General features: G+C 39.3%; 1 protein-coding gene across 2 annotated transcripts in view; it reads left to right on the top strand.

Annotated features, from left to right (window-relative positions):
* lrp1bb (low density lipoprotein receptor-related protein 1Bb) overlaps nt 1–13,446 on the top strand; it is a 1,021,613-nt gene that overhangs the window by 826,109 nt on the left and 182,058 nt on the right. For both annotated transcript variants that reach the window (XM_072912020.1, XM_061926507.1), the window contains 2 exons: nt 2,941–3,124; nt 3,213–3,298. In XM_072912020.1, the coding sequence (XP_072768121.1) occupies nt 2,941–3,124; nt 3,213–3,298 (270 nt within the window). The remainder of the gene's footprint in view (nt 1–2,940; nt 3,125–3,212; nt 3,299–13,446) is intronic.

Genomic DNA, 13,446 nt, shown 5'->3' with positions numbered 1-13,446 from the left:
TTTGCATAATAAACAAACTAATTTCATCCTTTATATGGAAAGGCAAGACTCCCAGGATTAGGAGAGAGTTCCTACAAAGGCATAGGTCTGTAGGTGGTTTATCACTCCCTAATCTAAAACACTACTATTGGGCAGCTAACATACACAAAATGACTCTCTGGATCCAAGAACCTGAATTAATCTGGTGCAAGTCTGAAGCTAGTTCCTGTTCTACCTCTCTCTTGGATCTGCTTACATCAAAATTACCTTATCGACCATCCCAATTTACTTGTAGTCCAATTGTCATTTCTACCCTTAGAATCTGGTCTCAATTTAGAAATACTTTTGGCCTGCAGGGCTTATCCAACCACAGCCCCATTCATAATAACCACCTCTTCCTCCCTCCTAGCACAGATGTAGCGTTTTCTCTATGGAAGCAATCAAGCCTTAGCAGGCTAAAGGACTTATATATTGGTGATGTCTTCGCTAGTTTCAGTGAACTGTGTGAAAAATGTGACCTACCAAAATCTCACCTATTTCGATACTTTCAGGTTTGTAATTTTGTTAAATCAAATAGTCTCTCTCTCCCTAATTCTCCACCTAATTCGCTAATTGACTCAATTTTAGATATTCCCACAAATCAGAAAGGCCTAATCTCCAAAATCTACATCTTAATATCCCAGTTTGGTAAAACGTCTCTTGATAAAATCAGAGGGAATTGGGAGGAAGAGCTTGGCAGATCTATAAATGATGGAGATTGGGATTCTGCCCTTAACCCGAATTAACAACAGTACATCCTGTTCAAGGCTTAATTTAATACACTTTAAGGTTGTCCACCGTATTTATTTCACTAATTCCAAACTCTCCAAAATATACCCCAATATCTCTGATACTTGTAACAGATGTTACATGTCACCTGCAAACATGACGCACATGTTTTGGTCTTGTCCACATTTGCTGGATTATTGGACAACTATTTTCAAACACCTTGCTAAGGCATTGGATTTAAATCTGACACCATGTGCAGAAATGGCTATTTTTGGGATGGTATAAGATTCCCCAAATAAGGAGAAAATTTAAGGATAGTATCGCCTTTGCATCCTTATTAGCACGTAGGAGAATTTTGCTGGAGTGGAAGTCACCAGTCTGCCCCAAAGCCTCCGTATGGCTTAAACACCTTATGATGTATTTAGATCTGGAGAAAATAAAGTTCAATCTTAGGGGGCACCTGGGAAGTTTTATTCTGTTTGGGGCTGTGTGGTTGACTACATAGCTAAATTAAAGACGCTACAGGACACATGAAAAGTTACCTTTCATTAACCAGCTTTTTTTTCTCTCATTTCATTTATTTTATTTATATTTATTCCGGGTGTATATTTACTATCTGCCTATGTTGAGAAGAAAGTGATGTACTAATTATTTTCCATTTGTGACTGTACCTTTAACTTATGTAGGACCTGGGGCGGGGAGTTTATGTGTGTATGGGGTATGTGTTGGGTTGCTGTTCTTGGAAGTGGGTGGGAAAAAAAGGGGAAAATGTGATTACTGTTTTATTGTATATTGTAATACCTGTCAAATTTAATAAAAACATTTATAAAAAAAAAATATATATATATATATATATATTGTGTAATTGCAACATAATAACTCATGTTGTATTTAGTTAATTTAATTTCAACAGAACAGTAATGTACCATAATTATTATTATTTAATAGTTATTTTGAAAAAAAAAAAAATTCTGGAGGCCTTTTCAAAAGTCGATGCTAATCGACCTGTTTGTTCTCTTTTTTCCCCCCAAATAAGAATCAATAAAGAACCGAAGTGTTAAGAAGAATCTAAAATGTTATCGAAATCACACACATGTACAACAATTTTCGTTTTTCAATGGCTTACTTGGGAGTAGAATTTTCTCCATGTGGCCCCCGATCTAAAATGAGTTTGGCACGCCAGTTTTACAACAAGGTACATCTTCCTGGAGAAGGAACGATGGGGGGTTTGTTTGGTCCTCAGGTCGGGAAAGATTTTATCACAAGAACTCAAAAAAATATCCATCCATCCATCCATCCATCCATCCATTTGCTACCGCTTATTCCCTTTGGGGTCGCGGGGGGCGCTGGAGCCTATCTCAGCTACAATCGGGCGGAAGGCGGGGTACACCCTGGACAAGTCGCCACCTCATCGCAGGGCCAACACAGATAGACAGACAACATTCACACTCACATCCACACACTAGGGCCAATTTAGTGTTGCCAATCAACTTATCCCCAGGTGCATGTCTTTGGAAGTGGGAGGAAGCCGGAGTACCCGGAGGGAACCCACGCAGTCACGGGGAGGACATGCAAACTCCACACAGAAAGATCCCGAGCCCGGGATTGAACCCAAGACTACTCAGGACCTTCGTATTGTGAGGCAGATGCACTAACCCCTCTGCCACCGTGAAGCCCTCAAAAAAAAAAAAAAAAAAAAAAAAAAAAAATTAAAAAAAAATATATACCTGGCATATATCAAAAATGACTTACCGTATTTTTCGGAGTATAAGTCGCACCTTAGTATAAGTCGCACCTGCCGAAAATGCATATTAAAGAAGGAAAAAACATATATAAATCGCACTGGAGCCCGGCCAAACTGAAAAAAACTGCTACTTATAGTCCGAAAAATACGGTATTTATGTTATTATGTTGGGGAAATTTTGATGGATGAGTAATTTATCTTCTTCTTAAATGAATGGAAAAAAAACATGTTTTTCTTCAGCAGAGAACGCACTGTTTTCATGAAAAAGGGCAAGTGCTTGAGCACCGCTGTGGTCTATCGGTGTGTGTTTCAGTGAATGCACATTTTTTCTTTTCATTTCAGTCACAATGTTAAATGTGTATTTATCTGAGGATGTCTCACCTTTCTATATCTAAATGGCTGATCATGACAGTGCTCATTTTTGTTCCAATTTGTATGTCTACCCTCAGTGTAAATGCTGGCCCGGTTTCCACTTAAAGGATGATGGGAGGACGTGTGTTGATGTTGACGAATGCTCCACTACCCTCCCCTGTAGCCAGCGCTGCATCAACACCTATGGCTCCTACAAATGCCTGTGTGTGGACGGCTATGACGCCTTAGAGCGCAACCCTCATGTTTGCAAGGCTGCATCAGGTGTTTGTTCATTTTTATATCTTATTGTTTGCGCTAATACATTATTCAGAACTCAAGTGCAGCAATGTTGTGTGTTCTCTGTTTTCAGCTGAAGAGCCTTTTCTTATCATGGCCGACCACCACGAGATTCGTAAGCTGAGTGTCGACGGTTCCAATTATACAATCCTGAAACAGGTGAGGGACCTTGCCGCTGTACGTCACTAAATTTTAGTAGTATAGAAAACATGGTAGCACTTTAGTATGGGCAACATATTCACCATTAATTATTTGCTTATTTAAGTAACAAAGACTTAATTTAGAGTTATTCTGACACTAGGGGAACATATAAGTGTTAGGGTTAAGGTTACTAATAAGCAATAATTCTGAGATTATTGAGGGAAGACTCTTAGTTAATGGCTTACTGGTTGTATAATAAGGCCATGCAGAATAAGGCATTAATATGTATTTAGTAATGACTAATTAAGAGCTAATATGTTACTAATTTGAATGTTAATAAGCAACTAATTAATGGTGAATATGTGTTCTCCATACTAAAGTGTTACCGAAAAAATAATGTACATTTGCCATTATTCGCTTGTTATTCATCCATTTTTTGTTGTATTTCAATCTACTGTGTATGTTGTGGGGACGGCGTGGCGGGGTTGGGGAACCTGAGAGTTCCTGGTTCGATCCCCACCTTCTACCAACCTCGTCACGTCCGTTGTGTCCTTGAGCAAGACACTTCACCCTTGCTCCTGATGGGTCGTGGTTAGGGGCTTGCATGGCAGCTCCCGCCATCAGTGTGTGAATGTGTGTGTGAATGTGGAAATAGTGTCAAAGCGCTTTGAGTACCTTGAAGGTAGAAAAGCGCTATACAAGTATAACCCATTTACCACCTATTTGTGAAATTACATCGGGAGGAAGACAATTAGAGAGTGTTCAAACAGATGGCACCTCACATTTCTGTCACACAACTGTAAAGACATGTTAGCTATGTGAATAATATAATATACTACAAACCCCGTTTCCATATGAGTTGGGAAATTGTGTTAGATGTAAATATAAACGGAATACAATGATTTGCAAATCTTTTTCAACCCATATTCAATTGAATGCACTACAAAAACAAGATATTTGATGTTCAAACTCATAAACTGTATTTATTTTTTGCAAATAATAATTAATTTAGAATTTCATGGCTGCAACACGTGACAAAGTAGTTGGTAAAGGGCATGTTCACCACTGTGTTACATGGCCTTTCCTTTTAACAACACTCAGTAAACATTTGGGAACTGAGGAGACACATTTTTTAAGCTTCTCAGGTGGAATTCTTTCCCATTCTTGCTTGATGTACAGCTTAAGTTGTTCAACAGTCCGGGGGTCTCCGTTGTGGTATTTTAGGCTCCATAATGCGCCACACATTTTCAATGGGAGACATGTCTGGACTACAGGCAGGCCAGTCTAGTACCCGCACTCTTTTACTATGAAGCCACGTTGATGTAACACGTGGCTTGGCATTGTCTTGCTGAAATAAACAGGAGCGTCCATGGTAACGTTGCTTGGATGTCAACATATGTTGCTCCAAAACCTGTATGTACCTTTCAGCATTAATGGCGCCTTCACAGATGTGTAAGTTACCCATGTCTTGGGCACTAATACACCCCCATACCATCACAGATGCTGGCTTTTGAACTTTGCGCCTATAACAATCCGGATGGTTCTTTTCCTCTTTGGTCCGGAGGACACGACGTCCACAGTTTCCAAAAACAATTTGAAATGTGGACTCGTCAGACCACAGAACACTTTTCCACTTTGTATCAGTCCATCTTAGATGAGCTCAGGCCCAGCGAAGCCGACGGCATTTCTGGGTGTTGTTGATAAACGGCTTTCGCCTTGCATAGGAGAGTTTTAACTTGCACTTACAGATGTAGCGACCAACTGTAGTTACTGACAGTGGGTTTCTGAAGTGTTCCTGAGCCCATGTGGTGATATCCTTCACACACTGATGTCGCTTGTTGATGCAGTACAGCCTGAGGGATCGAAGGTCACAGGCTTAGCTGCTTACGTGCAGTGATTTCTCCAGATTGTCTGTACCCTTTGATGATATTACGGACCGTAGATGGTGAAATCTTTAAATTCTTTGCAATAGCTGGTTGTGAAAGGTTTTTCTTAAACTGTTCAACAATTTGCTCACGCATTTGTTGACAAAGTGGTGACCCTCGCCCCATCCTTGTTTGTGAATGACTGAGCATTTCATGGAATCTACTTTTATACCCAATCATGGCACCCACCTGTTCCAAATTTGCCTGTTCACCTGTGGGATGTTCCAAATAAGTGTTTGATGAGAATTCCTCAAATTTATCAGTATTTATTGCCACCTTTCCCAACTTCTTTGTCACGTTTTGCTGGCATCAAATTCTAAAGTTAATGATTATTTGCAAAAAAAAAAAAAAATGTTTATCAGTTTGAACATCACATATATTGTCTTTGTAGCATATTCAATTGAATATGGGTTGAAAATGGTTTGAAAATCATTGTATTCCGTTCATATTTACATCTAACACAATTTCCCAACTCATATGGAAACAGGGTTTGTATAACATAGAAAATATTAATCCTTTAAACACCCCTGAAAGATAGAAGCGGAAATTGAAGAGGAAACAGGAAAGTGGCGGTTTATTATGATTGCAGGAATTAACGAGTCGTGTTGTATGTCCCTGTCGGCAGGCATCATAACAAACTGTTTATTGAGGTTTGTGGTTGTTTTGTAAGTTTTAGTAAGCCCTGACGGTGTACTTTATAATCATCATGTTTTTAGGTAAGCATCTGCTTGGCAAAATGTTGTTTTTATGTAATTGGCATTTAATGAATTGTCTGCGGGTAAATATATCTGTATGTGCTATGTCCGGTCATTAACATTGCTTTTACCCTTTTACCATGACTTGTGCGCTTATGTGATAGCATCATCCTGGCCTTTAATAATTCAAGGCAAAAATTAAAACACGCTTCAATTTTTTTTGATTCTCCGCGAGCTTGAGTTTGAGTGGTTTGAGATTTGCTGATGACTCGCATGACCCGAGCCATTAGGATGTGATGGTGGTGGGGAAAAAAAGCCCCCAGTGGGACTGATTGCCGGAAATTGAACAAGGCGCGGCTGCCAGTAGGTGTAGCTCTCCTTTTGATCCTGCTGCAGGTTCACATACAGAAACTGTGTTACGACTTTGACTCCCTCTATTTAGTCAAGTATGAATTGTTTTAGTTATATTGGAAAACTTACAAACGTTGCTTGGAGTGATGAATGACGACTCCATGCGAGTAGAAACGCTATGGACGGCTAAAAGACTGTACTTTCGGTTGAAGGCTCAGTCGAAACAGAAGGGCAATAGTAATAAAACCAAAATCTTACATGTCGGTACAAAAACCATTCTCGCCAAAACCAACAGCTTGTTCGTTACTCTCTGCAATTCCTCTGTCTCACCCTCCTCTGAAGAGTCTGGGTGTCATCCTCGACAGCACACTCTCCTTTAAAGCCCACATAAACAACATTACCCGGTCTGCTTACTTTCATCTTCGGAACATTAATCGTCTTCGCCAATCCCTTACCCCTCATACTGCTGCCATACTAGTCCATAGCCTGGTCACCTCTCGCCTGGACTACTGCAACTCTCTCCTGTTTGGTCTCCCTCACAAGTCACTTCACAAACTTCAGCTTCTCCAGAACTCTGCAACCCGGATAATCATCAGAACCCCTTCAATCCAGCACATCACCACTGTTCTGCAGCAACTCCACTGGCTACCCATCAAACACCGTATCCACTTTAAAATAATTCTCTTCACTTTCAAAGCCATCCATAACCTCTCTCCATCATATCTCTCTGACCTGATCCATGTCGCCATGCCCTCACGTTCCCTAAGATCCTCTTCATCCATCCATCCATCTCACTGTCCCTTTATTTAAACTATACACCATGGGTGCCCGAGCTTTCAGCCGCTCTGCCCCACATCTTTGGAACTCTTTACCACCAGACCTTCGCAACTTAGATTCAATATCCCTCTTCAAATTAAGACTCAAAACACACCTATTCCTGACTGCTTATTCATTGTATAGCATTATTATTATTAATGCAGCACTGCAGTTTCTGCAGTGAGAGATCTCGTCCAAACTGTAGCATCATAGCACAAACAATAACACACCAATTCAGTGCATTTGCTTGTTATTTTCTAGACATTTTGCATTATGGCTATTAGCGATAATAGTTCGATCCTGGGCTTGGGATCTTTCTGTGTGGAGTTCGCATGTTTTCCCCTTGACTGCGTGGGTTCCCTCCGTCTTTCTATCTGTGTTGGCCCTGTGGTGAGATGGTGACTTGTCCAGGGTGTACCCCGACTACCGCCCCGATGCAGCTGAGATAGGCTCCAGCACCCACCGCGACACCAAAAGGGACAAGCGGTAGAAAATGGATGGGTGGTGTCTTCTCGGCGCTGCAAGCCAGAGCCGAAGTCCTCAATGGACTGTGATTTAGCCATTTTTTTAAAACTGGAAAAAGTCGCAAATAATATATTTGTTTTGTTCACTTATATAACAATGTGTATCCGTTTCATAAGTACCCTTTTAAATGACCTTGGAATATTCACTTATATATGCTAGAGTTGAGGATACCCCTAACAGTAAGTATTGAAATATGTACCCTATTTTCCAGCCTATAAGTTGCACTTTTTTATAGTTAGGCTGGTCCTGCGACTTATAGTCAGTATTACAAATTTATATTAACAATGTCAAAAGTCAAAATGTAGTATCATACACAAAAATAAAACATGTACAGCATTTTCAAAAGGCAGTCAGTGTTCTATCGTCGTATATGTACCGAAAAAAGTGCATGATAAATTGTACATATTGATCCACATTGAGGCATTACAAAACCTGTGTAAGTTGTTTTGAAATCGTGTGCAGGAAGTAAACATGTTTAAATATGGCTTTAGCTTATACAAAGGAGATGTGCAAAGAGCATATTATCAGTCTGAATGAGCAGTTGTCAGTTGAAATGACCACAGTCTGTCACACTTTCCCAGATTTATCATATAGTCAGAAAAAATTGGCCATACTGATAGGCATGTGAGAAAAACATGGCATTGTAGGGTCTGTCGAAAACCTCCTAAAATTGTTCCTACACGTTTCATCACGCTTGAATATGACATATGTACCACAAATGGTTGTGTGTGATAGAGTACCAGTTAATGCACAACTGTCATCTCTCACAATCATATTAACCTCTTGAGGTCCGGTACTCTTCTGTCTGCATTTCTTATCAGCGACAAATCGTTTTAATCCCTGTCTGTTTGCATGAATAGGAACTAAAGGGGAAAAGATGGGTGGTATGTATGTAGGGGTATGGATTTTGTTACGTTTATAGGGACGGACCAGATTCCATTGGCACAACCGAGTACCAATTTACGTCAAATCAAACGGTACCATATGTAAAATAACTTGCACTCAGCCTAATCTATAAAAATGTCAAACTACTTCTATAACGTAATTGACCGCCATAACCACAACACCAGGGGGAGCTTCACAAATCACGTTAAACCCAGATTCCGATCTAACAAAGGTCTTAACTCATTCTCCTTCTATGCCACATCAATATGGAATGCACTCCCAACAGGTGTACAAGAAAGTGCATCTCTACCCTCCTTCAAAACCGCACTAAAAGAACACCTCCAGGCAACTACAACCCTAGAAAACACCTCCCCCACCACATCCCACCTCCCCGGATTGTAAATAATCAAATGTATATACTTGTTCTTATGTTTTCTGAGCTCACTATGTTCACTGCTCGCTGTACATATCCTACGAAGACAGACCTACACTGTTTCAATGTCCATTTCTCAGATGATATTATTGTTGATGACTGAAGTTCTGATATCAACCAAACCTAACCCCCTCACCCCAACCCCCTCCACATCCCACCCCCCGGATTGTAAATAATGTAAATAATTTAATGTATATACTCTGATGATTAACTTGTGTGATGACTGTATTATGCTGATAGTATATATCTGTATCATGAATCAATTTAAGTTGAAAAATGTATTCGGGTGTTACCATTTAGTGGTCAATTGTACGGAATATGTACTATACTGTACAATATACTAGTAAAAGTCTCAATCAATCAATCAATTATAACCTTCGTTGCACTTGAAGTCACGTCTGGTGATAGACTTGGTTCCGACTCAAGCGTATTCATAGCGGACAGCCTATCGGCAATGTTTACATTTTTAATGACAACAAAGCAAGCATGCCTTTACCTGATAAAAGCGCTCAAAAGTAAGTCTTCAGTTTTCAACATGCGCGAGCTTGATGCTAATTTACATTGGACATGCCATATACAGTACATGCGATTAATTCAAATTAGTGAATTTTCACGGCAATATCAACCCTTCCAAATTTGGTAAACAAAACTACAACTATGACACATGTTACAATCAATCAGCTCGTGTGTAATAAGTACAGTACTTTCAGGATAAACAATCTCTAGGTCTCAACAAAAGTCAAGGCTGGCACATTCAACTCAATGGCAAAGACTACTTCCTAACTAAGGCAACACACAGAGGACAACCTGAAATTAATGCATACTTGCAGTAAAATCTGAGTACTGTTGTACCTCAACTTATGAGTACCCCAACTTTCAAGTATTTTAAATTACGAGCTGTCTTTTGTTTGTTTGTTATGCTTTGAGTTGCGAGCATGAATTTCAGTTGCAAGCCTCCTTTCCTCTAAATTGTGCCGCGAACGCCCCAGTGAACCCAGTAAAACCTGCCCAAAAACATCCGATCTCAAAAAATCTAAACATTTGGATGTTCAATTGTATTTCAATTTGAGATACAAGTTTTTTTAATTACGAGTTTGATAATGGTACTACTAAATGAGCTGGTAAGTTGAACTAGTAACTTATAATATGTCGGTCCAACTCCTAGCCCTGTAATGTACACTTCTGCCATCTAACATATTGGCAGTGTTGGGCAGTAGATTGCTACAAGTAGCAAAGCTACGTAGTTTAACTGCATTTCCCATTAGATTGGGAGAAGTTTCGCTACTTTTTCAACGAGTGGCGATTTCCGTAGCTTGGCTCTTTTTAGACCCATGTCGCGGATAACTTAGCTACAAAGTGTCCGCCCTGAGATCGGTAGGTCTTGAGTTCAAACCCCGGCCGAGTCATACCAAAGACTATAAAAATGGGACCCATTTCCTCCCTGCTTAGCACTCAGCATTAAGGGTTGGAATTGGGGGTTAAATCACCAAAAAGATTCACGAGCGCGGCCACCGCTGCTGCTCACTGCTCCCCTCACTTCCTAGATGGTGGAACAAGGGGATGGGTCAAATGCAGAGGGTAATTTCACCACACCTAGTGTGTGTGACTGTCAGTGGTACTTTAACTTTAACTTAAAAGAAGAGAAAGAGAAAATAAAATAGATAATTGGAGTGCTAATCCAGAGCAGGGGATGAACATAATACAGGAAAAAATCTATGATCTCGTATCTTTGCCCCCTCCCACCCCATAATGTTAATCATATTTACTGTAGGCAGAGACAAGGTTTAGCATTATGGGGTGGGAGGGGGCAAATAAAAGACACATTTAACTAAATACATAGAGTGGGGTGTGGGGACCCCAGAGGGAGTTGGAGGGTGTCCCCTGCTAAATGACAGTTAGTTAATAGTAATGGACCCTTATTGTAAGTAAGTAAGTAAGCACATTTTGTTTATGAAGCGCTTTTCACAGATACAATCACAGAGCGCTGTACAAAACATAGGTGAATCAAAACAGCAATTCAACTAAAACAACAGGGGCAACACCATAAAAAGGATAACAAGTGGATTAAAAATGATAGTTAAAGGGTGCATTAATAAAAGCTTTCCTGAAAAGAGAAGTCTTCAAATGTTTCTTAAAAGTGTCAACACATTTGGTTCCATATGTACACTTTCAGTTACATTAACATTATTACCTATACAAGAACTTAAAATGTAGAAGTTGGGGGGAATTTCATTTTGTTTGACTCTATTCCACAGTCAGGAAAATATGTTTACTTTAAATATGTTCCTTTTAAAAAAAAAATTACGTTCATGTAAAGATGGAGTTTGTTCAAGGGGAAGTGCAATTTTTTGGAAATTTTGCTTATCGTTCACAATCATTATGAAAGACATGACAACAGATGAATTTAAAAAAAAAAGTATTTTAAATAATAAATAAATGTGACCAAAAGTCAGCTTACAATGGAACCTTGGAGAGCCACACAATTCTGCCTATAAAGTCCTTAAAAAAATTGTCCAAACACATCCATTAAGGTTTTATATACATGATTTATGTATATACAGTATGTAATGTAGTAACAGGCGCATGTATTATAACATGTAATATTTACGTATTTTGATCATTTTAAGCTTACGCGGCGCATTGATTTAACATCACTGATTATTACTCACTGCATGCTTTGAGAACCAACAAACATAATACAACACCACTTACAGTACAGTGTCTGCTGTCGTTAGGATGCCGACTGCTAGGATGTTAATATAATCCCATTTAGATGAAGAATGACTTTTAGTCCTCACAAAGAAAAGGGAGGTGGAGGTTTTTGTGTCTTTCTCGCCATTTCCGGGTATAATTTGGTACCAGCTTTTTCGGAATATGTCCCGAGCCTCCTTCTATCCAGGTGAGAGGCATGGTTTATGATCTACATTAAACTTCCACGAGCAGGGAAGCGAGGAAATAGCTGACCACTCGATGATGTAAACAAAGCAGCATAAACTGGTGATCACTGGTTTGTCTGCAATAGCGCTTATAATAACAATATCACTAATACTTGGTCAATATTCAAGTCACAAAATGTAAATGGAGTATTGTTGGTGGTTTTTGGATGGTTATTTATTGGGTTTTTTGGGCGGAATAGAGGACATCACATTCGCTCCATTGTAAGTGAACTTTTATTCTATTTATTTATGTATTTATGTACTGTATTTATTTAATTTTGTATTCATTTAAAAGTTAGAATGCATTAAAAAAAATGCATTCGTCGTCGTGTCTTTCATAATAATTGTGAACGATAGGCAAAATTCCAAAAAATTGAAGTTTCTCTTTAATGTCTTTTTTTGTGAGACAAATGTTTTGTTCCTTTAGCCAGGTTATTATCATTTTGCCACATTTTGGTTTCTGTTAAAACAGTAATTTATTCTGTGCTGAAAAGTTTCCATTAGAGTATATGTTATGGTGTTTTTTAAAAACAAAACGGGAAAAGTGCTTCAGGTTGCCTGAGTGTTTAACGGCTGGATAACCAGTGTTGAGAGTACTCAGATTATTTTTGTTATAAGTAGTAACGTAGCATGTTGTTTATTCTTATAAAGTAATTAGCTAGCTGTTATTATGTCAAAGCAGTTTTCATTTATTTTGTTCATTAAGGTTAGATTTATAGCCTAATGCTTGTGCGCGGGGATAGGTGGAGCTTCTACTCGCTCACTTCGGTGAAGGCTGCTGGCTGTTCAGTTTGAAACTACTCTTTAGCCAGCCATTGGTGATAAATTCGCTACAAGGAGAGACATACTGTAGGTTCTAAAGCGAGTTGGTGTATGTGTAAATAAAGCTGTAATCACTCATCAATCAAAGCATTGAATCAGTTGGGAGTCGAGAAGTTGGCACCGTAGCCTTCATGTTCTTGTAAAAAGTTTGTTGTTTGGGTCATTGTGCGTCAGAGAACACGAGCTACATAAACACACCAAAGGAGCGCTTAGACAAAGACACATCAAAATATACCGGTATGGCGGTATTGTCTCAAAATATACATCTCTTTCTAAAATATACCAGTATTAACTACATTACTGGTATACCGCCCAGCCCTATGCACAGGTATGGTGGATATGTAAACAATATAAAGTCTCGTTCAGTTTGCCACTGCAGGACTTGGTTAGGTAACCCCAGGTTTGTTGTTTGTTCTCGCCAAAGTGCAGTAATTACATTACCAATAATGATTATGTTTATTTTGAACATGCTGAAAAAAAAATGTTAGACTTGCACAACAAGCCTAAAAAGAAGTAGGAAAAAGCTGAGCTTATTGTATCATAACTCTCCATGCCGCAACCATTATGAGTAATCCTTTCATCGTGGCCCGGGTAGTGTCTTTGTGTCCTTTGTGTCCTTGGGCTTTATTTTGCCCACCTAGATCCCAGCGCTGCTCACACTGGTGTACAAATGTGAATGAAGTGTTTGATGGTGGAAGTACGCGCAATTTGGCAGCCACGTTTCCGTCAGTCTACCCCAGGGCAGCTGTGGCTACAAATGTAGCTTACCACCATATTA

Source organism: Nerophis lumbriciformis, linkage group LG31, assembly GCF_033978685.3.
Source record: "Nerophis lumbriciformis linkage group LG31, RoL_Nlum_v2.1, whole genome shotgun sequence".
In the NCBI taxonomy this organism is placed as follows: domain Eukaryota; kingdom Metazoa; phylum Chordata; class Actinopteri; order Syngnathiformes; family Syngnathidae; genus Nerophis; species Nerophis lumbriciformis.
The sequence above is the reverse complement of the archived record's forward strand: the minus strand, read 5'-3'. Positions and strand labels throughout refer to the sequence as shown.